This window comes from Schistocerca piceifrons, chromosome 7 (genome assembly GCF_021461385.2).
Source record: "Schistocerca piceifrons isolate TAMUIC-IGC-003096 chromosome 7, iqSchPice1.1, whole genome shotgun sequence".
In the NCBI taxonomy this organism is placed as follows: domain Eukaryota; kingdom Metazoa; phylum Arthropoda; class Insecta; order Orthoptera; family Acrididae; genus Schistocerca; species Schistocerca piceifrons.
This window is the reverse complement of record NC_060144.1, coordinates 230,473,107-230,500,964: the sequence shown is the minus strand read 5'-3', so window position 1 is coordinate 230,500,964 and position 27,858 is coordinate 230,473,107. Positions and strand designations below refer to the sequence as shown.

Sequence of the window (27,858 nt, the reverse complement as noted above, 5' to 3'; positions counted from 1 at the left end):
CCGAGTTCCCGGGTTCGATTCCCAGCGGGGTCAGGGATTTTCTCTGCCTCGTCATGACTGGGTGTTGTGTGACGTCCTTAGGTTAGTTAGGTTCAAGTAGTTCTAAGTTCTAGGGGACTGATGACCATAGATGTTAAGTCCCATTGTGCTCAGAGCCATTTGAACCATTTTGCTAATATGTAATTAAGTGACAAGTAGACTTGTGAACACCTGCGCACTGTACTTTAGAGTGCTCAGTCACATGTACATGTCCTCGAGTGGAAGAAACAGTTACATGCTCCGCTGCAGAGCGAAAATTTCGTTCCGGAAACTGCCCCCAGGCTAAGCTATGTCTCCGCAATATCATTTCTTCCAGGAGTGCTAATTCTGAAAGGTTCGCAGGAGAGTTTCTGTGAAGTTTAAGAGTTAGAAGACGAGGTACTGGGGGGCGTAAAGCTGTGAGGGCGGGACGTCAGTTGTGCTTGGGTAGCTCAGACGGTATAGCACTTCCCCCTGAATGGCAAAGGTTCCGAGCTCGAGTCTCGGTGCGGCACATAGTTTTAATCTGCCAGGAAGTTTCAAGTTTTATCTTCAACAGTTTTATGTAAAAGCTTTACAGGGCTATCTTAGTGCATATAATTTATCCCATTAATGCTAATTGTGTTCGCGAAGGAATAGGACCATTTTTTCTGTTAGAGACACTTGCGGAGTTACACGATAAGCAGAGTCCACTAGGAGTCTTATTTGGTTTAACAATATTCATGTTCTATTTCGGATTTGTCGACCTGGAGAAAGTGTTTGAAAATGTCAAATGGTATAAAATGATCGATATTCTGAGAGAAATAAGGGTAAGCTATAGGGATAGAAGGCTGACATACGGTATGTGAAAGAGCAAAGAGTGAACAATAAGAGTTAAAGATTAAGAACGATTTTTCCAGATTAAAAATGATGTAAGACAGGGCTGTAGTCCTTCTTTCCTGCTGTTCGATCTCTACATTGAAGACACAATGCCGAAAAGATATTAATGTTAAGATTTATTGATGACATTGATATTCTCAGTGTCAGTGACTTGCTGCGCGTACCGCATGGAATGAACAGTCTTATGAATACTGAATATGGATTGAAAGTAGATCGAGAAAAGACGAATGCAAAGAGAAGTAGCAGAAATGAGAACAGCAAAAAATTTAACATCAGGACTGGTGATCACAAAGTAGGTGACGTTAAGGAATTCTGCTACCTATGCAGCAAAATAACTAATGACGGATGGAGCATGGAGGACATCAAAACCTGACTAGCATTTTCAAAAACGGCATTCATGGCCAAGAGATGCCTGTTGAAATGATGGACTTTAATTTCGGGAAGACATTTCTGACATTGAACGTTTGGAGCTCAGCGTTGTATGGTACTGAACCATGGACTGGGTGAAAATTGGAACAGAAGGGTATCAAAGCATTTGAGATGTGGTGCTACGGAAGAATAACGAAAATTCATTGGACTTAAAAGGCAAGGAATGAGGAGGCTTTCTGCAGAAATGGCGAGGAAAAGAAGACATGTAAATCAATGGTAAGAAGAATGAACAGGGGATGGTACGACTCCGTCAAGACATCAGGGAATAAGTCCCAGTGTACTAGAGGGAGCTGTAGAGGATAAAAACGGTAGAGGAACGCAATGATTGGAATACACCAGCAAATAATAGAGGACATAGGTTACAAGTGCTACTCTGAGATGAGGAGTCTCGTACAGGAGAGGAATTCTGATGAGCCAAAACTTAGATTATTTTAGAATCAGGAAAAACGTTCGCCAGTAGTTCGTTAGTTATCTAGCAACTGTGAAGCAGAGACCTGTCTTTGGTAGACATGTGGAATAGGTTTGAATCTCATCGCAATTTTGTAAGCTCTTGGATGCCACAGGTTCAAGTTCTAAGTCTTTTATTTTCCTTAATACACAGCAGTAACAAATGATCATATATAAGACATTACTACTTTTTCGTCTTCTGCACATGACGCAACTTTCGTTTTTAAAGACGTGAATGGCAGTATAAATAATTTAGCAGAATTTTTAGCAGTCTACAGCTAGTTAACTGTTGCTTATGTGCATTAAAACTCGTTGCTTACACTTTCGGGCCTGAAGTTGTATAATATATGTTTTTGTGAACTAAATGTTGTAAATAAAACTGAACGCATTACGTACCTTAGGATTGGAGGTTATATTTTTAAAACGACCTTCAGAACTACTTAGTGATGGGCATGAATATCGATGGTAGCTCGATTTGCTCTTCTAAATCACGAGATCAAGGTGAATAAGCCATTTCAACTGGGTTTACACATATAGAAATAAAACTATTAGTATATTATTTATTACAGCACTTTGTTTGTACTTGCAGCATAATAATTTCATATAACGAAATAAAAGTTTTGGTAACTACGTGAAAAAGTACACAAAATAAAAATGTGAATCAATGTCTGTTTTATGTCGGAGAACTTTGGATAAGCTGAAATTATAGTTTCTTGTCCATCAGTATTATTATGTGCACCAATTTAATGACTTCAGACACTGATCTATGTAACATAATCTAATTTATACGCATGTGGTTGCTTTGGCATAGTTCGCAGGTAGCGTGGGAATTACGCTTAATATGGATTGGCCTGAACCAGAGACTAACTCGACAGAGGATGCAGAGGCAGCTGAAAGAGCACGACAGTTTGTGGTGGGTACTGTAGCTCTGTCGTCAACCAGTTGGATCTCCTATAACTTTTAAGTGTAGTGTTAGTTTGTTAGAGGTTGTTACAGATAGTATTCACTTGACTTAAAAGGTGTGTATGTAGGACATTGATGATTGTGAGAAAACTGACGTGTAATTCTGTAATGTTCGGTCATCCTATTTACAGTCAGGATGGGGATTATCCAGCTGTGGTTCGGCAGTAAGTGGATGCCAACAGTGAAGCTGAGGGACGGCCCCGATCAAGGCTACCAACCTTCACACAGGAAGAGATCGAGTACATTAGGGGTGAGCAACCAAATGAACAGCAGTAGAAGACCATTTGAGTTCAACCAGTGGGGACACAACGATTTCTACTTCTGTCCCACATGATTGCAATGTATATAGTTATTCTCAAATGTTTTTCCATCTTAGATCCGTTAACTCTAGCGATATTTTGTTAGTGAGTCATATCGCTACGTGAAAGTGATAGACAATGGACGTTGCGTCCCACCAGAAATTCTTTGTAATCATCAACAAGTTTCGTTGCCGACATATTGAACGGAAAAGTGATCTTGCTAAATCACACATTTGAAAGAAATAAAAACCGGTTTACCGTGAAAACTTCCATTTAAACACCATTTGGTTCAGTTTGTTTCACATTGTGACGCTGTATGTAAGGAAGCATTCTTGACTGCTTATGGAATGTCAAGTAAGGCTCAAGAGACAGATTTTTGAAACTTCTTCCTGTGTGATCCATCAATCTGTCAACCATAGTTTTGGACGCTACTGCCGACACCGTCATTCTTATTGGAATGTTGACCACATCTCCTACAATACATGTCTAATTTATTTCACTTTAATTGCAGTGAGCTTCATGCTGGTGGAGGGAGGGGGAGGGACTCTAGCTTGTTTAACCACTCGCTGTACTGAAAGTGGGCTTCTATGTCAGCTGCCTTCTGAGATTTCCGGTCGTTTACGAAATATAAAATTCTTAAATGTACTATTAACTTCATGAGGTTATTATAAGGATAGGCTGTCTGAAGAAGCAGTAAATGATAAAACTGGGCTTGGGTTATAAGGAAATTGTGAATGTGATAGCAAAGCAAGTAGTTTCGAAATAACTGACAATCACTGACGTTCTGCGAGCATAAGATTAATATACACAAATCCTTTCACTTTAGTTTCTAATAGATACACAAATACTAACGAGCGTATGTTTCAGAAGGTCTCTGATATCTCGGTACTTATAGAAAAAAAGAATACATGTTACTTCAAGTACAAATGCAAGATACATTTAATGTTTCTCTTTACTCTATGCTGTTGAATAATTGCTATAAAATTCATTCAACTCGGCACAGACTGTTCCAATATTGTTTTCCTTCAAATTCGGAAAATGGATTATCGCACTACGCTCCGCTCTATCAGTGAGCTGCCAAATTTCGTTTTGCCTTCTGCGTCGGCGCGCTACTGTACTGTGTTGCGGTGATTACAGTGTGTACCTGGTGTACAGACCAATACCTGTAAACACACTAGAAACTATTGTCGCAACTTAATTATTTTCGAGATGAATATTACAGCTTTATGACCACCCCCTGAGTGTGACAAAAATATTACACCACATCATTTGAACCATTCCGTGTTATGTCTGCCTACGCAACCAAGAGTGTAAGACGAAGAGAACCTGTAAGGATTCTCGTCTCTAAGGAAACAGTAAATGTTTTAGAGAATTAGGGCATACGGAGTCAACACTATAAATGACTCGTTTCCCGGGAATAACGCTCTCTGTAACAAATAATGTGAGAGCAGCAGCTTCATCCCTATCAATTACAGAAAGCATCATGTTTTTCTACTCGGGGCTTCGATCTTCTCGTCCTGTAGCGTCGATGAACTATGCAGCTGTGTAAGAGTGATTCTCTCTTTGTCGCCTTTGTACTTACCTCAGATGGAACTTATTTTTCTAGAGACGATATACCCTATAATCGCAGCACTCAGGTACCATCCGCTAAAAATCATCACACTAGAACATTGCATAACTGTTGAGAATGATTTACATTGAACCTGTGTAGTCACTCGTGAGTACATTGAATGTCTGCGAAACATACCACCCCCCTCCCCCCGTAGATTTTTTCGTCTAACATACCACACTTGAACTTCGTTCCATATCCCCTTATGCACAATCCATGTAGGTATGCATCATAATCATCAAGGGAGCACCCTCAACAAAAAATTTTCAAAGCACATTATGTAACCCGAAGTTTTGAGGGGGCTGCAGGGTTCCAGTAACATATGTGGCACTCGCATTAGCATGTGAGTAGCGACAGTGGAATTTTGTGGAGGTGGTACTAAGAGTGCTTGTTTCCGACAAATGGTAACAATTTGAAATCGAATAGATTTGCACAAAACAAGGTTACTCCATTTGTTTGCTCACATCACCACAACAGTTTTCCATCTTTCATAACGAAGAACGGAAAATAATTCCAAAATTAGTGCATTCGAACATAGTGGAAGGCCTTCACAAAGGTTAACCAATGCAGTAGTAGAACGCTACTTTATGGATACCTTCTACGTCTACATCTACACAGACACTCCGTGACTCACCGTACGGTGCATGGCGGAGGGTACCCCGTACCACTACTTGTCATTTCTCCTCCTGTCTCACTCGCAAATAGAGCGAGGGGAAAGCGACTCTCTGCGCGCATCCGTAATCCTTACGAGCGATGTTAGTTGGCGGCGTAGATTCACAAGTAACAGCAGTGTCTCTCAAGAAACTATAGTGATATGATTCAAAAATATTCCCGAAAACGCTGAACACCTACAGATCTATTATGCACGGCACAATATTCTATCTTTTTGTAACACATAGCAACTGTTTCTTGCAATAGATATGTTCTGTACCATTTTATGCATGGTGTTTACCAAGCGTATCCTGTAACACAGGAAGCTGATGGTTTTCAATATGTGGATCATATAATGCAGGTTTACTGTATGGTTAAATGATGATGGCGTCCTCTCGGGTAAAATATTCCGGAGGTAAAATAGTCCCCCATTCGGATCTCCGGGCGGGGACTACTCAAGAGGACGTCGTTATCAGGAGAAAGAAAACTGGCGTTCTACGGATCGGAGTGTGGAATGTCAGATCCCTTAATCGGGCAGGTAGGTTAGAAAATTTAAAAAGGGAAATGGGTAGGTTGAAGTTAGATATAGTGGGAATTATTGAAGTTCGGTGGCAGGAGGAACAAGACTTTTGGTCAGGTGAATACAGGGTTATAAATACAAAATCAAATAGGGGTAATGCAGGAGTAGGTTTAATAATGAATTAAAAATAGGAGTGCAGGTAAGCTAGTACCAACAGCATAGTGAACGCATTATTGTGGCCAAGATAGACAAGAAGCCCACACTTACTACAGTAGTACAAGTTTATATGCCGACTAGCTCTGCAGATGATGAAAAAATTGATGAAATATATGATAAGATAAAAGAAATTGTTCAGGTAGTGAAAGGAGACGAAAATTTACTAGTCATGGGTGACTGTAATTCGAGAGTAGCAAAAGGGAGAGAAGGAAACATAGTGGGTGAATATGGATTGGGGAAGAGAAATGAAAGAGGAAGCCGTCTTGTAGAATTTTGCATAGAGCATGACTTAATCATAGCTAACACTTGGTTCAAGAATCATAAAAGAAGGTTGTATACATGGAAGAAGCCTGGACATGCTAGAAAGTTTCAGATAGATTATTTAATGGTAAAACAGAGATCTAGGATCCAGGTTTTAAATTGTAAGACATTTCCAGGGGCTGATGTGGACTCTGACCATAATCTATTGGTTATGAACTGTAGATTAAAACTGAAGAAACTGCAAAAAGGTGGGAAGTTAAGGAGATGGGACCTGGATAATCTGACTAAACCTGAGGTTGTACAGAGTTTTAGGGAGAGCATAAGGGAACATTTGACAGGAACGGGGGAAAGAAATACAGTAGAAGAAGAATGGGTAGCTCTGAGGGATGAAATAGTGAAGGCAGCAGAGGATCAAGTAGGTAAAATGACGAGGGCTAGTAGAAATCCTTGGGTAACAGAAGAAATATTGAATTTAATTGATGAAAGGAGAAAATATAAAAACGCAGTAAATGAAGCAGGCAAAAGGGAATACAAACGTCTCAAAAATGAGATCGACAGGAAGTGCAAAATGGCTACGCAGGGGTGGCTAGAGGACAAATGTAAGGATGTAGAGGCTTATCTCACTAGGGGTAAGATAGATACTGCCTACAGGAAAATCAAAGAGACCTTTGGAGAAAAGAGAGCCACTTCTATGAATATCAAGAGCTTTGATGGAAACCCAGTACTAAGCAAAGAAGGGAAAGCAGAAAGGTGGAAGGAGTATGTAGAGGGTCTATACAAGGGCGATGTACTTGAGGACAAAATTATGGAAATGGAAGAGGATGTAGATGAAGATGAAATGGGAGATACGATACTGCGTGAAAAGTTTGACAGAGCACTGAAAGACCTGAGTCGAAACAAGGCCGCGGGAGTAGACAACATTCCATTGGAACTACTGACGGCCTTGGGAAAGCCAATCCTCACAAAACTCTGCCAACTGGTGAGCAAGATGTATGACACAGGCGAAATACCCACAGACTTCAAGAAGAATATAATAATTCCAATCCCAAAGAAAGCAGGTGTTGACAGATGTGAAAATTACCGATCAGTTTAATGAGACACAGCTGCAAAATACTAACGCGAATTCTTTACAGACGATTGGAAAGACTGGTAGAAGCCGACGTCGGGGAAGATCAGTTTGGATTCCACAGAAATGTTGGAACACGTGAGGCAATACTGACCCTACGACTTATCTTAGAAAATAAATTAAGGAAAGGCAAACCTACATATCTAGCATTTGTGGACTTAGAGAAAGCTTTTGACAATGTTGACTGGAATACTCTCTTTGAAATGCTGAGGGTGGCAGGGGTAAAATACAGGGAGCGAAAGGCTATTTACAATTTGTACAGAAACCAGATGGCAGTTATAAGAGTCGAGGGGCATGAAAGGGAAGCAGCATTTGGGAAGGGAGTGAGATAGGGTTGTAGCCCAATCTGTATATTGAGCAAACAGTGAAGGAAACAAAAGAAAAATTCGGAGTAGGTATTAAAGTCCATGGAGAAGAAATAAAAACGTTGAGGTTCGCCGATGACATTGTAATTCTGTCAGAAACTACAAAGGACTTGGAAGAGCAGTTGAACGGAATGGACAGTGTCTTGAAAGGATGATATAAGATGAACATGAACAAAAGCAAAACGAGGATAATGGAATGTAGTCGAATTAAGTCGGGTGATACTGAGGGAATTAGATTAGGAAATGAGACACTTAAAGTAGTAAAGGAGTTTTGCTATTTGGGGAGCAAAATAACTGATGTTGGTCGAAGTAGAGAGGATATAAAATGTAGACTGGCAATGACAAGGAAAGCGTTTCTGAAGAAGAGAAATTTGTTAACATCGAGTATAGATTTAAGCGTCAGGAAGTCGTTTCTGAAAGTATTTGTGTCGAGTGTAGCCATGTATGGAAGTGAAACATGGAGGATAAATAGTTTGGACAAGAAGAGAATAGAAGCTTTTGAAATGTGGTGCTACAGAAGAACGCTGAGGATTAGATGGGTAGATCACATATCTAATGAGGAGGCATTGAATAGAATTGGAGTGAAGAGGAGTTTCTGGCACAACTTGACAAGAAGAAGGGACCAGTTGGTAGGAAATGTTCTGAGGCATCAAGGGATCACAAATTTACCATTGGAGGGCAACGTGGTGGGTGAAAATCGTAGAGGGAGACCAAGAGAAGAATGCAGTAAGCAGATTCAGAAGGATGTAGGTTGCAGTAAGAACTGGGAGATGAAGAAGCGTGCACAGGATAGAGTAGCATGGAGAGCTGCATCAAACCAGACTCAGGATGGAAGACAAAAACAACAACAACATAATCTTTTAGAAACATACGAAATGCAAATGGCTGTAAGTATTCGCTGTCCATCTTTTAATTCATTGCTTATTGCTGGTGACTAATAGTTGCTAATGAAATATTTGTTGATGATACAAAACTATTATTATATGATTTCAGTGGTTAAATGTAAGGTAATTTAGTGATAACAAGATAAAACTGTTAACTAGACAAGACTTGTACTCCACAGCAGCCTTTAGCGCGTTGTTACTACCATTTCCACTCTCCGAGTCGATATCAGGGGCTGAATGAAAGATTCAAATCGGCATTGGTTACTTCTTTATGTAAGTGCTTCATGATACACATTCACGTAAGTCATTATTCGTATTCAGTTTTTATAGCATTGGCACTACATAATAGCAGCATATCTCTATTTGAGCGTGCGTCAAACAAAACCGTCTACATTTGTTCGTAACGCTACCGTTTTATTACGGTTTATCAGTTAGTTGAAGTCAGGGGAAATAATCCTTGTTACAGGTACGGCAGACTTCTTTGGGATGAATCACTACAACACCACTTTCGTGCACCAGGCCTCACAGGCCACAACCCTTCCAAAAAGCGGGACACCGCCGTAATTACATCGGCTCCTGAGGTAAGCTGAAAGTACTACTTGTACAAGGGTAGCATTGTATTAGTGAAAAGACATTTGACGACATCCGAGTGTTCACAGATTGGCGATTACTAAGGCAAGAAAATGGTGATAGCTCATGTGCTATAACTCATGGCTCCATCCAGCCAAGGGATTAGACTTCTGGGTTGAAACACTGCAGGTCATCATACACTGCAGCGCCAAAGAAACGGTAACATGCATGCATATTCAAATACAGAGATATTTCAGCAGGCTGAATACAGCGCTGTGGTCGGCAACTCCTATCTAAGACAAAAAGTGTCTGATGCAGTAGTTAGATCAATTATTTCTGCTAAAATGACAGGTTATCAGAATTTAAGTGAGTTTGAACGTGATGTTACAGCCGGCGCACAAGCGACACAGCATCTCCGAGACAGCGATTAAGTGAGCATTTTCCCGTACGACGATTTCACAAGTGTACCTTGAATATCAGGAATCCGGTAAAACATCATATCTCAGACATAGATGAGACGGGAAAAAGATTCTGCAAGAACGGGACCAGCAGCGACCGAAAAGAATCGTTCAACGTGATGTACGTGCAACCTTTTCGCAAACTATTGCAGATATCAAGGCTGGGCCATCAACAAGTGTCATCGTGCGAACCACTTCAGCGAAACGTCATCAATAAGGTCTTTCGGAGCCGAAGGCCCACTTGTGTGTCTTTCATGACGGGACGACACAAAGCCTGTCAACAACGACATTGGACTGTTGATGACTGAACTCCTGAACTCATGTCGCCTGGTTGGACGAGTCTCGTTTCAAATTGTATCGAGCGGATGGACGTGTACGGATATGGCGACAACCTCATTATTCCATTGACCGGGTGTGTCAGCAGGGGACTGTCCAAGCTTGTGAAAAGTCTGTGATGGTGTGGGGCGTGTGCCGTTGAAATGATATGGGACCCGTGATACGTCTAGATACGACTCTGACAGGTGACACGTACGTAAGAATCCTGTCTGACCACATGCATCCATTCATGTCCATTGTGCATTCTGACGGACTTGCGCAATTCTAGGAGGACAATGCGACACCACACGTCCAGAATTACTACAGAGTGGCTCGAGGAACACTCTTCTGAGTTTAAACACTTACGCTGGCAACTCACCAGACAAACATTATTGAGTAAATCTGGGATGCCTTGCAACGTGCTGTTGAGGAGAGATCTCGACCCGCTCGTACTCTTATGGACTCATGGACAGACGTGCAGGATTCATGGTGTCAGTTCCCTCCAGCACTACTTCAGGCATTAGTCGAGTCCATACCACGTCGTGTTGCGGCACTTCTGCGTGCTCGCTGGGGCCCTCCACGATGTTATGTAAGTCTACCAGTTTCCTTAGCTCTTCAGTATAGAAAGGCATAGGTTACAAACTGGAACGGAACATTTCTTAATACCTGAAGCTAAAAACCGTGATTGTAATTTCGTACTCATTAATCAAAATATCTACATTATCAGTTGAAAGTATACTCAGTGTCGATGGCAGATTGTCGTAACTGTTTCTCATCTACAATGGCTTTCCAAACAGTTTCTAATAAATAGTGCATAGTATGCGACATAGGATCAGAATCAACTTTAATTTATTTATTCCTACATTTTTACTATTTTGTGAATCCCTCTAATAATTTAAGCCTGCAGTTATTTATAATTTACTGAAAAATTTATAATAATAATAATAATAGTAATTATTATTATTATTATTATTATTATTATTGCCTCAAAGATAGCTAACAGGTCTAATTAGTTCTGTGCATTCTACCATTGCACAGTAAATGCATTTCACAAGCTGACAAACTTAACAAGAAAGTGATCCTTGAATTTAATGGTTCAATATATATTTATAAGTTGTCTTCTTTGTTTTCCAGTCTCCTTTTCCATAGTCGCAACTATTCAAATTGTGTAACCCAATAACGTCTTTTGCGATTGAAATCAACGTCTTGGCTGGACTTTTATTACAGTCACAAAATATGATATGAACATGTATAGCTTGCAAAAATAATTTACTGACCACTGACTCATACTCAGAGATGAATAACCCTGAGCTTCAATGGAAGTTCATGATTTTCCCAGAACAAGCAACAATCTATAGCCATTTCAGAATTAACGAATACACAATTAAAAATTAAGATGCCACACATATAACATAGATTGTTAAAGTAGAACTATAAATTCAAAAGAAGTACAAATGGTGTCAATAAATAGTTCAACATTTTCTAAACTTTTTGGCTTTGCAGACCACCTACTTCGTAAAAGATACCTTAGAGGGCCAGTAACCGAATATACAAGTATACAAATATACAAGCGACTGACACAATAAGGTGTGGTCAAACAATACCGAGAATTGACTGACGCTACAACCATTTGATGTTATTTGTCCGAAACCCTGATCCGTTGAGACATGCAGCGTCAAAGTCGAACACATTCTGAGTGGTCAATCCGCGCCTAGAGACGTTAGAACGTGGTATACTTATGGTGTGCATTGCACATCTTGGATTTTGAACGATGCCTGATGATTAAATTGCAAAACAGCGCCAAAGACACTCATGAAACGTTGTCGTTTGCGTACGACGAAAATACTCTAAAGCTGAAGATTGTTTGCAAGTGATATGAGCGATTTAAAAGCGGAAAAGAGTCGAGCGAACAACATTCAGGACGTCCATTAACCATAACAACAAGACAATGGAAAAAGTGGCAAAATTTGTCCATTCCAACAGGCGAATAAATATTCTAGAGCTTACTGAAAATTATAGCAATTCATGCAGGTCCGTGAAAAGCATTTTAACCGATAATTTATATGTGAAGTGAGTGAGTGCAAATTATCTTCCTAGACTGTTGAATGATGAACACCAGGGAAGTCGTGTGTCAGTCTGCACGGATTTGAAGGTTCGTCTTTATTCGGATTCGGACTTCTTGTCCAATTTTGTAACTGGATATTAAATTTGGGTCCTCGAATATGACCGTGAGACGACAATTTAGAGTTACCAATGGAAAAGTAGTGTCTTCTCACTCTAAAAAGGTATGGCAGTTAAAATCGAAAAGTCATACTCATTTTTTTCCGTATTGAGGGCACAGCTATATGAGCGTTCGTTCCACGGGGTACAACTGTAAACGCGTACTGTAAGTCTGGGAAACGATATATAAAGGAAAATACCAGAAACATTGGCTAATAGAATGAGATTTTCACTCTGCAGCGGAGTGTGCGCTGATATGAAAGTTTCATTGGCTAATAGCTTCCTTCTTTATCACGACAGTGTGCCATGCCAAATCTCGCTTTTGATTCCCGAGTTCTTGGACGGAAAACGTGTTTCTGTCTGTCCACATTCACCTTACTCACCTCATTTAGCACCATGCGACTACTTGCTCTTCCCAAAAATTAAGACCTTGCTTAGAGGAAACAGTTCTGACACTGACCCAGACATTAAGAGGGTGACAACAGAGCAGCTGAACGCCCTTCCAAACTAAGTCTTCAAGGAATGCTTCCAAGTTCAACGTTGATTCGACAGTACTTTGAAAAAGACTACATAAAATTCCATGTAAATTTATTACTGCGTGTATAATAAAATTACTCAATGTGTATTTCGGTCACATCTCGTATATGAATCGTATTCACTATGTCAGTAGGCATAATTATTAAAAGATACTGTACACCCCCCAAAAGCATGAAAAAATATTTGTCTTTTGTAAAGGCAAGGTTTTGGTTGTCTCCAGTTAACTGTCACTATTATATGTAAACTCAAAGTCGAGTTGTCAACGTTAAAACAAATCAATGGGATTTCTTACATTGTTTGTTCACAATCAGTATCTGGATTACTACCGTTAATTTTAGCCTCAAATCACCTTCTACATTCAGTCGATTCTTGTACTAATTTTTTTTTTAAAAAACAAAGCTGAAAAGAATTGTTCACATAAACAGGTTGGTGAAAAGCCTGTCAATGTCTCAGCACAATTTTGACAATTACTGCATACTATTTCCGTCCAGAAAAAGACGAATAGTGCTGTTTCAAAAATGATTTTACAGTCTTGTGACGTGATATTTTAACTAACGAGTCTTCTTTACTTGATGACATTTTCAGTTTTTTGTAGGTAACATTCTTCAAAAGATATTTCTGATGCATTGTATTCCGCCCTAATTTTTAGGGAAGTAGTTAAAAAAATAAACATGAAAAGGCTTCAATACTGCTCTAGTAAGTATAATTAAGGGGTTTCACATTCATACAAATGCAGAAGAAAATACGTAATTATGGTATAAGACATGTAACTAAAGTAAATTAGTATTAGTTTTACAAAATGTAGTGTTTGGGATATTAACTGTTTTCAATGAAGTTTTTGTTTAAGGGAAATTAGTATTTACAATCAGACCTATTAAAAATATTTGCATAAGATTCATGAAAACATATCATTTTAAATTTCTTGAGGCTGGATGTCAAAGATTTGAGCTGATCTGTTATGGTTGTAGCTGTTGTTTTATTAATTTTCTTTTCGTTGGTTCCCAGAAAATCATATAAGACTGGAAATACGTCCAAGGAATCATGTTCCACTTTTTAAGCACATCGCTGAAGTTTCACTATCATTGCTTCTAGTTTGTGTTTCACAAAATGCGTATGAAAGTCGTTGCCCTCCAGAATGCCGAGGACACCGACAGATATGCAATCCGCCTAACCCAGTTTTCATCGATCACGAACGCTTACCAGGAACTTGCATGATTTCCATCACAATCTCCACCGGTAAATAAACTCCTGACAACACTCCACGTCTTGCCAGCCACTAAATTTGGTTAAATAAAGTTGACGATCTTTACTGCATCGCCAAGATCTTTACGAGACATTCGTCCAAACGTTTATCTACAATAGCCTCTCAATGCTAACTTTGTCGATTAAGCTAGTCTAAATGCTACGTCACACGCTCCCGTCGGTTGTCGAACCTACATACTTTCTAATCTACTTAATTTTCTTCCACAGATTTGAAAAGCCCTTCACCAATTGTTTTTGTCGGAAAAGATAGACGAAACAACTGTTCTGCTTCAACATTGCCATTCGACTCATGTCGACCAAAACTTAATAAATTACCCTGACCAGGAAAGCCTAATCTCTCGTCAAAAAGCAGCGAAAAATATTCGCTTTCTTTCAAGGCGGAAGTGACGGCTTCTTTCCCATTTTCAGAGATATTATGAGTTCTTTTCACAGTTGTATCTAATAAAGGCATTTCATTTATTTCTTTGGGTACATTCTTCATCAAACAAAGCATACTTATAACTTTTCCTGCAGTAATACTAAGTTCTTCTCGCACGGTGTGAAGCTTACCCCTTATTTGAAATTAAGAGAGGTAGGTAATAAAAGACTCAGGTACTTAGTATACTCCACTTTGAAGTCCTTTAAACGGTGGATTTAATGATAGAAAAATTTCTTATGATGTCTTGAAAGACATCGAGATAGTTTCTTACACTTTCAGGCTGTTTGGTTGATAGATGCGTAACAAGTTTTGATAGTATGATACGTACGTTTCATAGCGTTTCGAAACGAATCGTTCACTGAGATCCAGGCTCTATCTCAGTACCAGAATTCACAATGCAGAGTTTTGAAAAATCGGAGTTACATTTACGAAAATATGTTTCAGTCTTCTTTGGTGTTTCGCTGCTACTTGAACTGGACACTGACAATTTCACTTCTCACAAAATCTGATGTGGCAGTTCACTTCACTGCTTCTTTCCGACCGAAATTAAGCATTTGTATAACGCTATAGATACAGCAATATGGAATACCGCAGTAGGCAGTACAGTTGAAGAGGAATGGACATCTCTAAAAAGGGTCATCACAGAAGTTGAGAAGGAAATCATAGGTACAAAGAAGGTAGCTCCGAAGAAACCATGAATAACGGAAGAAATACTTCAGTTGATTGATGAAAGAAGGAACTACAAACATGTTCCGGGAAAATCAGGAATACGGAAATACAAGTCGCTGAGGAATGAAATAAATAGGAAGTGCAGGGAAGCTAAGACGAAATGGCTGCAGGAAAAATGTGAAGACATCGAAAAAGATATGACTGTCGGAAGGACAGACTCAGCATACAGGAAAGTCAAAACAACCTTTAGGGACATTAAAAGCAACGGTGGTAACATTAAGAGTGCAACGGGAATTCCACTGTTAAATGCAGAGGAGAGAGCAGATAGGTGGAAAGAATACATTGAAAGCCTCTAAAGGGTGAAGATTTGTCTGATGTGATAGAAGAAGAAACCGGAGTCGATTTAGAAGAGATAGGGGATCCAGTATTAGAATCGGAATTTAAAAGAGCTTTGGAGGACTTACGATCAAATAAGGCAGAAGGGATAGATAACATTCCATCAGAATTTATAAAATCATTGGGGGAAGTGGCAACAAAACGACTATTCACGTTGGTGTGTAGAATATATGAGTCTGGCGACATACCATCTGACTTTCGGAAAAGCATCATCCACACAATTCCGAAGACGGCAAGAGCTGACAAGTGAGAGAATTATCGCACAATCAGCTTAACAGCTCATGCATCGAAGCTGCTTACAAGAATAATATACAGAAGAATGGAAAAGAAAATTGAGAATGCACTAGGTGACGATCAGTTTGGCTTTAGGAACAGTAAAGGGACGAGAGAGGCAATTCTGACGTTACGGCTAATAATGGAAGCAAGGCTAAAGAAAAATCAAGACACTTTCATAGGATTTGTCGACCTGGAAAAAGCGTTCGACAATTTAAAATGCTGCAAGCTGTTCGAGATTCTGAAAAAAGTAGGGGTAAGTTATAGGGAGAGACGGGTCATATACAATATGTACAACAACTAAGAGGGAATAATAAGAGTGGACGATCAAGAACGAAGTGCTCGTATTAAGAAGGGTGTAAGACATGGCAGTAGCCTTTCGCCCCTATTCTTCAATCTGTACATCGAGGAAGCAATGATGGACATAAAAGAAAGGTTCAGGAGTGGAATTAAAATACAAGGTGAAAGGATATCAATGATACGATTCGCTGATGACATTGCTATCCTGAGTGAAAGTGAAGAAGAATTAAATGATCTGCTGAACGTAATGAACCGTCTAATGAGTACACAGTATGGTTTGAGAGTAAATCGGAGAAAGACGAAGGTAATGAGAAGTAGTAGAAATGAGAACAGCGAGAAACTTAACATCAGGATTGATGGTCACGAAGTCAATGAAGTTAAGGAATTGTGATACCTAGGCAGTAAAATAACCAATGACGGACGGAGCAAGGGGGACATCAAAAGCAGACTCGCTATGGCAAAAAATGCATTTCTGGCCAAGAGAAATCTACTAATATCAAATACCGGCATTAATTTGAGGAAGAAATTTCTGAGGATGTACGTCTGGAGTACAGCTTTGTATGGTAGTGAAACATGGACTGTGGGAAAACCGGAACAGAAGAGAATCGAAGCATTTGAGATGTGGTGCTATAGACGAATGTTGAAAATTAGGCGGACTGATAAGGTAAGGATTGAGGACGTTCTACGCAGAGTCGGAGAGGAAAGGAATATGTGGAACACACTGATAAGGAGAAGGGACAGGATGATTGGACATCTGCTAAGACATGAGGGAATGACTTCCATGGTACTAGAGGGAACTGTAGAGGGCAAAAACTGTAGAGGAAGACAGAGATTGGAATACGTCAAGCAAATAATTGAGGACGTAGGTTGCAAGTGCTACTCTGAGATGAAAAGGTTAGCACAGGAAAGGAATTCGTGGTGTGCCGCATCAAACCAGTCAGTAGACTGATTAGACTGATGACCAAAAAAAAAAAAAAAAAAAAAAGAATTGACGTGGGGTAGTAGTAACTAACAGCAGACACAACCCAACGATACAACGCACAGTCACCGATAACAGGTGGATTTACACATGTAAGTGACTCAGCAGTGCCGTGGGTTGAGCTTGATGCCACTGACGTGGTTGGAAGTAGGAAGTAGGAATTTAAATGGCACTGTGCACACACTGTGGCGTGGCGTGACAAAGCTTTCGCCGTCGCCGAGGTATCTTGGGTTCTATATTTACATATCTCTTCTTCAGTTAGTTTCCTTACATTGTCACAAAAATTCTGAGCCATTGTTAGATGTATTTTGAGACAATGGCAAACTATTGACTTAAATTTTCATTGTACAAGTGAGCCCCAGTTTTTGAAGATGTTTCTGTCTCCATTGTTAGTGATTATCGGCCAGAGATAGATATTTTTGAGAAAATTAACAGAGCATATAATATTAACAAATCAAGACAACCTCAGTCGTTGCAGTCATCTAAACATTTCCCATTATATTTCAGAAGTTTCCAAAGCTCATTAAATCCGCGTCCACAAACTAAACATATCGGCGTTTTTGCTTTCTCTGTGCTGTTTTGTATAAACGTCTCGAAACAAAATACACCAGCAATTGTGCTCCATGTGTGCAGTTTTGTATAAAAGCGTAGAAGAAAGCGAACGGTACGGAGAACCGTCTGATGTCTGCTGTAATAGCGCATAAGCAATATACACATTCACCTTCCGAAAATTATTGTTAATATCGGGTAACACCCTTCTCTTTAAACTCCCTCTTTATTTTGCAGCAACTTAACTATAAAATGGCAGTGCCTATATCGAAATCAGTTCTGCAAAACCCAAGATGATGTAATGGCTAACGCCTTGAACTCACATTCAAGAGACCTGGTTTCAGTTCCTGGGTCAGGAATCCAGTCATCCGTTTGGTGCGGTCACCCATGGAAGCTCTGGAATGTTTCTATCACACGACCTTGGCCGCTTCCTTCCCCTCCAGTAGTAATAAATCTGATCAAAGCTCCATCTCCAATTAACTTAACTTGAAATCAGGACGTAAAACTTCAACCTTCATTCGTGTTTCTTCTTTTGTTTTGATATTAAATGAGGAAATTCAAGAGAGTCGTTCATGTAAACAGCTGTGTCAGAGAAACTACCAGTGAGCGGATGGTGGCGTGTTGTGTGTTTACACCGTTAGCAACCAAGCAACGTCGCGCGTCAGGCCTATGGCGAAGTACTTAGGGGTGTACAATTCCAGTCGCTGTCACGGCATTTAAACTCCTATTTGATTCTGTAATCATGGACGCTGACGACTGAAAGATTTGATGTCCCTGACAGTTTTGTTTTTGTCTTCCACTTTCGATGCGTGGCCGCGGTCCCCATTAGAACCGCTGACATACTTTAAAAAACATCGGTGGTACTGCCTTTGTATAAATAAAGTACCCTCTATATTCTGGAACTAATGAGAATTCTCACGTTTTTTTCTGAAATCGATCGAATTGAGAAATCCCTGAAATTCCGTGTCTGTAAATAGCTTCCAGCCAATAATCTATTCAAATACATTTTAATAATATATGTTTAATACAATGTAACGCTGGCCAATATAAAGAACTGTTTAGAAATCGGTGTAATGTTTAAAAAACAAATAACTGAGGAATTAGTAGAAGCTATACACTACATCGAAGCACTTGTGTAGGTACGTTTTAATATTCTTTACTTGTTATTAATATCTTCAGTGTCTGCAGTGTAATATCAATTATCTTTGCTAAATGGCTCGTAAATGTCTCTAAAATCTAAAAGAAAATGTGTTATACACTAAATTACGAACTTGAAAATAAACATTACAATAAAAATATTTGTCACTACACATAAAATACACCGCACGAAGAGATTATCTGTACACAGCAAAATGTAATTTAATGCCAACTCTATTTTAAAGCTTATACCTAAGGACTGTCAACAATTACGTCTACATTTTGTACACATCTTCTACGAAATATTATTCGGGATGTGCTCCATCACGGGAAGGTAAGAAATGGCACTGGAAACGAGTGAAACTTAAAAAACATGTTATTCAGAACGACTGATAGTAGTGTCGAATTGATAAGTAGAGATACCCACTCAGTTTCTGGGGTTGCCAACGCACGCGTGCGTTGTAGCGCTCACATCAGAGGTAACCGGTTCGAATCCTGTTTGAAGAAGCAGTTTTCTCAGCCAGTATTTGGTTACTAAGAGGAAGAGAGGTGGTGACGTAAAGTTCCTATCAGTGGACATTACGGCATGGTGGTGGCTCTTCTCCCAAATTTATCTTAGTATAGAACTAACGCTGACTTTTTCTTCTGAGAAATATCGCTGCACACATACATTAGTGTTCACTAAAGACATGGGAGGTACCGAGAGAAGAATGGTGTTGGAATTCTTACACTGTATTACTACCTTTAAGAACCTGCAAAAAACTACTTCCATTTTAAATTATGAACCGATTTAGATGTTTTTCTACTCGAACGAGTGTTAGAAGAAAAGGATGTGAACAACAAGGCCACCACATTGTAACTATTATGGAACTAAAACAACTGAGCATCCACATTGTATAAACAGGTGCAAATAAGAATAACTTATAAAACAAGTATCTTAATTTTCAGCATCATGCTTGGGGACTTCGGAAACAACTTAACTGGGTTGCCACTCAATATCCAGGACATCCGATCATTATAACAGAGAACGGTCACTTGAATCTCGGAGGACGCAACGACACTGACCGCATCGAGTACTATACTGTAAGTAGTAATTTCCACACAAGTATAGTAACCTTTTTTATCTTCCGGAACTCATTTCACTACCAGCAATGTTCCGTGTTACTTGTAGGAATACCTCGGAGCCGTCTTAGAGGCGATATACACTGATGGTGTTCCAGTTATCGGCTATACGGCGTGGAGTCTCATGGACAACGTGGAATGGAACAGGGGTTTCACGTGAGTAATAGTGGTATTTTTACGTGCCAAATGAAATAATACGGATAAAACATTATAATGTGTGCTAATCAATAAAGCACTGCACCATTCTGTGAGCTTAGTACAAAGCAGTGCCGAAATGATTGTTCTACCATATTATCTGAAAGGCTTCACTTAGATTGTAGAAGATGAGAAAAAAATTAATGACGCAGAGAGGAGAGAAAAAGGAGAGGGGTGATAACTATTCTACAACACTCTGGTAAAGTGCCATGTGCTGGTACATTCACTTTTACGTCTCTACAAAGTAAATAGAGTAGCTCTAGTAGTATAAATAAAATAATTTCGGTGTTAAGAAGAGTTAAAACAACTAAAAACCGACGTTTCGACAATCCATACAGCTATCCTCCTCCGGTAACCAGTTAAATCGCCCTGAAGAGGACCACTGCAGACAATTCCGAAGCGTTGCTGGTATAACTGTTTTAATTTTGACAATGGGGCAACCTGTCCGAAAGGCGTTTATTCAATCTTACATCGGTCTCGGCAGCATATTTCTCTAGCAGCGTTTGTGGAAACCAATTAGATAAGTGAGAGACTGTGACGCACATATTACACCTAATTGTTCAGACACTTTATTAGCACTTTTTTCCAGATGAATAGCTATCCCGCTACTTTAATTATGTAGAGCCAGATGTTTACACACACACGACACGCAATTCCCTTAACTTACAGGTCTGTGGTTTTCGGGCGCGGAGTTGACTGACGATAGCGTTCCAGATGTATTCCAGTGGGTTCCCGTGAGGCGAATTTGTTGTCCAGGACATTAAGATAACTTCACTGTCACTCTTCTAAAACGACTACAGTACGATTCTGTCCTTGCGGCACATACAGTTATCTTGCGGCAATACGCCATCGTCTTCAGGGAAGACATCAGACATCAGAAGATACAGACGGTCCTCAAATATGTTTAGGTAGTCCACAGCCATCACGGGGTCCGTGGCAGCGTATATGAAAGCCCCCATAGGATAATACCGCACACACTGGCCTGCGTACGCAGCGTGCTGGATGTTTTGAGTAGCAAATAACGATAAATGTTCAACATGGAACATACTGAGGTCACATGCAGAGACCGTTGTTCGACAAAGTGCGCTGAAGAGTGTGCTTAAAAACACTTCTGCTTGGACAAGCACTGGAATCTCCTTTCATCATTTACAGAGTAGAATTTTTTCTACGCTCTGGAGGCATGGTCGTAGAATACCATGTCGCCACCTCGTGGTTTCACTCTCATTCAGCCACTTTCTACAGATGATCACAGCAGTAGCACGCGAACAGGCGGCCAGCTGCTCTTTCGCAGGGGCCCCGGACCGCAACAATACGACCCTTGTCGAAGGAGATTATGTCAATGAATCTCCTCATTTTCAAATACGTGTCGTTGCTAGAACGACTACCCCTTTTCTTTCTTTCTCGCTTTATGCTGGTAGTGGGCAGTGGTCACAATGTTCCGGCGTTCAGTGGGCAGTCAGATCTTGGCCATCTTTTTTTTTTTTTTTTTTTTTTTACCCTCACCTCCGGCAATTACTTAATTGACTACTATTCTTTTGCCGCGTTTAAGTGTTCCTTCTCCGGGTTACCATTTTCCACAGGCCTACTACCGAACGAAGTGGCAGAGTTACTACAACACTCAGTTCGCATTCTTGAGAGAATCAGTTCCAATCTCCGTCGAACCATCACATTTAGGTTTCCAGTAGCCCCATAAGCTGTTTAAGACGAGTACCAACATAGTTTCGTTTAGAAGGACAAGGTGTTTCGTTCCGAAACTTCCACAGTCGGAGCTTTTTCTCCGTCATCAACTAAAGTTAAATGCTTATCCTCCTTTTTTTCATTTCATATATGTGCGATTTACCTTCAACCTACACACAGACTACTGAAGGCGGGACATTGTATATCCACTGAATAACATTACTTCTTACTTTCTAATACTCGTGCCGTTTAAGTATCACTTCCTCCAAACCCGTGCGTTTCTGGTCTCTTTTCGTGCATTCTGCGTCTACATTTCACTACGACAGATTCCTTTTGATGAAAGTAGATTCTATTCGTGTTGTCAGGATGCTCCATGTCTTCATTGCGCCATCTGTAGTACAAGATCTGTCTTCGCTGATCCATGAACAGCATTCATGTCATCTACTGTCTTTTCATCAGTTGTAATCTCCTAATTCTGCGAGCTGATAGTGTCGTCTCTACCGCTCTTACTGTTCACCAACAAATAACCGGGCTCAGGAACTGAATTTTCTGTTCCCTTGGGGTTCGAACTTTCTTTTTCACTTTCTTATATGCTCGTTCGACAAAGGAAAGTGCATCTTAACGCAGGGGTTATATTACACATATGGGATTTGACTTGTAAAATTTAAAATTAGAAAACAATAACGTGTATGAGCAGAGCAGTGCTTCCAGACAAGCGTTGGACCATGTCATGCTAATACTCTTATCATGTGCTACAACACTACCTTTCACCTCACCAAAAACACTCATAGTTATCGATACACACCAACCCAGATCCACAGTGTACAAAAGAACATTGTTTTCGCATAACTAAATGTCCCAGTTTCTGGAGACATGTTAGAGGAATATAAACATTTCTTACTTGTTTCTTGCACTTAAGCTAAGAGGTTATTACCATGACAGTCGTCGTTTTATTAGACCCAACAATCTACGTCAGTACCTCGCTTCTGGGTCAATGAGTTTAGTTTTCTTCAGTTGCTGAAGCAGGCCACTATACTATGGGGAAAATATTTCTCGATACAACTGCCTGATTAGTAGGTATGACGGTATGTGCAGCAGCTAAGTGATTATAGCTGTTTTACATCCATCAGAGGCTGTAACATCCAGCGGAGCGCTTTATCGACGGTTCGCTACCTGAATTAAGGAGTGTCAGAGGTGCAAATTATCACAGACATTATATTTCAAGGGGAAACGACTTCAGAATGACACATGTAACAAACAAAATCCAGGAGAGTCGCCTTTTTATCAGAATATTCACAATTTGCCATTTGCAAGCAGCACCCTACAGTTAACTATTCGTTTAAAACATACCGTACTTGTGTACACCCGTAGCGTGGGATATTTCATGATGTTAACCGCCAATCTTGTAGTAACATAGTACACACATCTTTTTGTTTGTTGTTACTGTTTCGGACGTCCTCCTTCTACCCAGTATTCTAGAAGTGTACGACCGTGATTTAACGTAGATCATGAATTCGTTGTTGTTCAAATGATATATCATATTCATTACAAACATTTGACAATTTTTAATGTTCTTATGTTGGTGGTAAAGATTAATACCGATTATGGTGGAACATCATTCCAGTTTATCCATATGAACGCAATACTGCTACTCTGGAACGTTGTGTAGAGGATACTACACTGCAGATCAAGTTGACCTTGAATTATGTTATTACAGAATAGGTACCCTCTTAACACAAACAGAATTTCATTGAAATCAGAATTCCTTGGTATAAATGGCGTCTCTGATATCTTTTTTGTTGCGAGCGTGTATTCTTGATGTTGGTTTCCGCACAAACAGTTTCCCTTTTCATTCCTTTGTTTTATTTCGTGTTGATTGTGAAGGAAAAGTATATCTTGTTACCTGCGGATTTGTATATGGTAGCGCACCCGAACACGGTTATAACCACTTTGATCTGTGCTGCTAAACAATTTCATCCAGTAGCTCATTTCTTTGTGAGTTACAGTCTCACTTCATTAAAAACTTACCACATCATGGGAAGGGGCGTCTAGGCTGTAGAACTATCGAAGTATCCCTGTCGCATTAAATGTTTGCGGTAACATCAGTAGTTAGAATCAATAGTGTAAGCTTAACCTACAAGTCACGCAACTAAGTCCTCAGTTTCAGAAATATTTCGCTATCGACCTTGCGTGGTAATGTGGGATTTGATGTCGTCAACAAGCGAGGTGAGATATTTGAAAACGAAAACAAAACTAAAATTGATTGAGAGCCAGTCCTACTTAGTGTGTGAATGTTTGGAATACTGAAACGCAAACCCGAGTATGAGACTGAACGGAACAAGATTCGTAGTTAATGTCTTATTCAATACAACATAGCCAGCTGTAGCAATTGATACTCTGAAGGTAATTTAGTCACTTTCTCATCCCACATAAGTGATTGTCCCATACTTTGACATATGCATCGCCACATCGTGACATTTTAGTGAATAGACACTTTTATATTTCTCTATGCAGGATTACGTTCCGGCTGTACGCGGTGGATACTAGCAGTCCAAACAGGACGAGGACACCCAAGGAATCGGTTGGCTATATGGCAGAAGTCTTCCGCACCAAGCAGCTGCCCAGCCAGTACAAAGAGTAGGAGGTTCCGCGCTCACCACACGAGGCTTAATTAGTATGTCAACGCAGTGTTTTATTAAACCAGTTAAAAACACAGTGCAGTTAAATGACGAAACAGATGTATTGTCAGCAACTATTGAATGTAAATAGGTCAACATTCCTCCTGTGTAAACAAATTTCCAAAAATAAACTTTGTACTTTGATCTCTTGTTCCTCTTCAGAAGTTACAGGAGTGAATGGATAAAGAATGTGAAAGCCTCACTTGCGGAACGAAGTAAGAAAACGGGGAGTCAACAACATTGCGGTCAGAAGACTGGTCACGTAAAGAATATCGAATACACATATTGTAGTCTGCAGGAAGGTTTACACAAAAGTCGAAATATATTCGAAAATGCAGGATATTTCTCTTTTAAAGAGTAAAGTAAATGGAAAAATGGTACAAACTGGATGACGGACTGTCGCCCCTGCTGTTCAACCTAGTATTCAAAAGACCACCAGATCTTGGGAGACAGAACTGCATGGAATAAATACGGGAACGAAAGGTAAGCGAATCAACGCTAAGTGCCTTGCTCGTGATGACGACATGGCGACAATTACCGAGACTCATGACGAAACCAGTCAGAGAATCAGCGTAAGATCGCCAACAATACAAGAATCTAAATCCCTTACAAAAATAAACAGTACGTAGAGTCCCAGAGGCCAAACTTGGTATTAATTGCAACCTAGTACAGCGATATCAAACAAGTTAAACACTTTAAATACCTAACTGAACGTATTTGAAACACTAACAACGAAAGAGTAGTTAACAAAACTCGTGGAGAAAAACTGTTTGAAGTCTGCTAAATTACCCGGAATATGTGCAACAAGAAATCGCTGTCTGTCAAAGCCAAACTTTGTCACTATCGCACAGTCGTTCTTACAGGAGGACTGTACTGCCCAATGGAGACGTCGTCAGTAACCACCAACGTCAAAGCTGTCGAGAGAATAGAACGACAAATACTGAGAAAAATATTTGGACCCAAAATTGAAGGTGGTATCCGGATGCCCAACAGCTCACAACACTTAAATGAGAGATCACAAAAGGTCAATGATATTTACTGCTTTTAACGCCCTACATATTAGCTGCTAATGGCGACAGGGGGCGGCAGTGGAGATATCCAGTGGTGAGCATAGAATGAGGCTATGGAGCACATTTGAAATTAGTCGACGAGTAACACACAACAGGGCTGCAGTACTAGAGGTGTTGATAGAAATCAGAGCAACGTCAACGATAAACAAAGCAAATATTTGACTATATCTACAATGACATTTGCTGAAATTGACATTTCGTCCGATGATATTTTCGCGTTTCTGCAAGATGAGCCAGTGCAATGTGTTGTGTCGTATACCCTCTACCGTGTGGACAATTTGAATCAGGAGCTGACGATATGTGCTTAACAAGTGATGTTAAAACAGGTGTCTAGCCATGCAGTTCATCATCCTTGTCTCATAGGGAGCCACAAATCCCGTCTCCAGTGGGAAGTAGTAAAGGACAGTTGTTGCCCAAGAAGCGGGTACTAAACATACCTACGTATTGGGGAGACCATCCAGACAAAATAGAAGTCTGCACCAATATGAACATGCAGTGCATAAGAAAATCTACAGATATTCGAGGGAGGACAAGGCCCACAAGCTACAATAACTGGTGTTTCGCCTTCCAAGGTTGCTCGATAGTATTTATAGGTCGTGCATCATTCTGATATTCTACATTATTCACATCAAATTGCGCGCGACGTAGATTACAGCGATTACATGGGAAGTAGTGGATAGTGGCCTAACTTCAAACAGTGCTACAGATTGGGAATCACGGAAGCCCAAACAGACTGCCAACTTGACGATGCAAAGCAAACTGCGGAATCGGCCCAAAAATGTATAAATGATGTAAACAGACTTATCCCATTGATCAGCAAGGAATTCGTTTTCATCTGCGATCACTTGGGGCTTCAAGAGGAAATGTGTATGATAAGGACACAGGATATTAGAGGAGTTGTTGTGGTCTTCAGTCCTGAGACTGGTTTGATGCAGCTCTCCATGCTACTCTATCCTGTGCAAGCTTCTTCATCTCCCAGTACCTACTGCAACCTACATCCTTCTGAATCTGCTTAGTGTATTCATCTCTTGGTCTCCCTCTACGATTTTTACCCTCCACGCTGCCCTCAAATACTAAATTGGTGATCCCTTGATGCCTCAGAACATGTCCTACCAACCGATCCATTCTTGTGGTCAATTTGTGCCACAAACTCCTCTTCTCCCCAATTCTATTCAATACCTCCTTCTTAGTAATGTGATCTATCCATCTAATCTTCAGCATTCTTCTGTAGCACCACATTTCAAAAGCTTCTATTCTCTTCTTGTCCAAACTAGTTATCGTCCATGTTTCACTTCCATACATGGCTACACTCCATACAAATACTTTCAGAAACGACTTCCTGACACTTGAAACTATACTCGATGTTTCTTCAGAAACGCATTCCTTGCCATTGCCAGTCTACATTTTATATCCTCTCTACTTCGACCATCATCAGTTATTTTGCTCCCCAAATAGCAAAACTCTTTACTACATTAAGTGTCTGATTTCCTAATCTAATTCCCTCAGCAGTCGGGAGATGCTGAGGTATTTTAGAGGTACCAAGGGAATTATGCCAAGGACAATTAACATCAATGCTTTAAAACATTTGTATACAATTAGGTCGACTGCTAATCTGCATGGTTAATTGGCTGGAAAGTTAGTTCTTCTCCTGCGAGATAGTGGAGACGCATCGTCGCCTACCATTCTTTCTCGTGCGCGTGATCTTGCAAGGGCAGTAGGGAATATTTACGTCACAGCAAGCAAGAGTAAGGAAATAGTTGTCAGAGAACTACCGCTATGATACAAGCACTGCTTTTGCCCAATAGTTGGTCAAGACAGCTTCCTGTTGCTTAATTTCTGTTCTAAGTACAAAAGTCATACTCTTTTAGATCAAACTATCCCTCATGAATTGCAGTTCATGCTACCTGGAGCCGAGTCACCGGATAAATTCAGCCCCTGGATGTTTGTTTTCTTCCCTGCCTATAAAACAGATAATCATGCTGGCTGCAGATACAGCTTAAAGGATAGCCCGTTGACGATAAGCTCCACGTCGGACTGTTTCGCATTTGGTTGCACTGCATCACAGTCGATCAGTTTCCATCAATCGGTTACACTAAAACATCCTATACGCATTCTTTAGGAGTGGACACCTAGCTAAAAGTCCTGTAAGGTTTGTGACTCCCATAGAGTTCGCCTTCGATCTTGATGGTGCGAACCTTTGTGAGCACCGTGCCGCGCTATTTCTCAATCGGTGTTCACAGTGCAAGTTAATGGTTTGTTTAGATTATTTATTCAGTCTTGACGACGTCCATTTTGTGAAGTGTAATACATACATCCCACAGAAGGTTGATCTCCTTGTTTCTCAGACACTCTTTTTTTGGTCGAC

At 40.2% G+C, this 27,858-nt stretch overlaps 1 protein-coding gene across 1 annotated transcript in view; it reads left to right on the top strand.

Annotated features, from left to right (window-relative positions):
- LOC124805574 (myrosinase 1-like) overlaps nt 1–24,386 on the top strand; it is a 40,571-nt gene extending 16,185 nt beyond the window's left edge. The window contains exons 6-9 of the mRNA XM_047266140.1: nt 2,868–2,986; nt 19,700–19,834; nt 19,923–20,029; nt 24,260–24,386. Coding sequence (XP_047122096.1) covers nt 2,868–2,986; nt 19,700–19,834; nt 19,923–20,029; nt 24,260–24,386 — 488 coding nt within the window. The remainder of the gene's footprint in view (nt 1–2,867; nt 2,987–19,699; nt 19,835–19,922; nt 20,030–24,259) is intronic.
- The last annotated feature ends 3,472 nt before the right edge of the window (nt 24,387–27,858 follow it).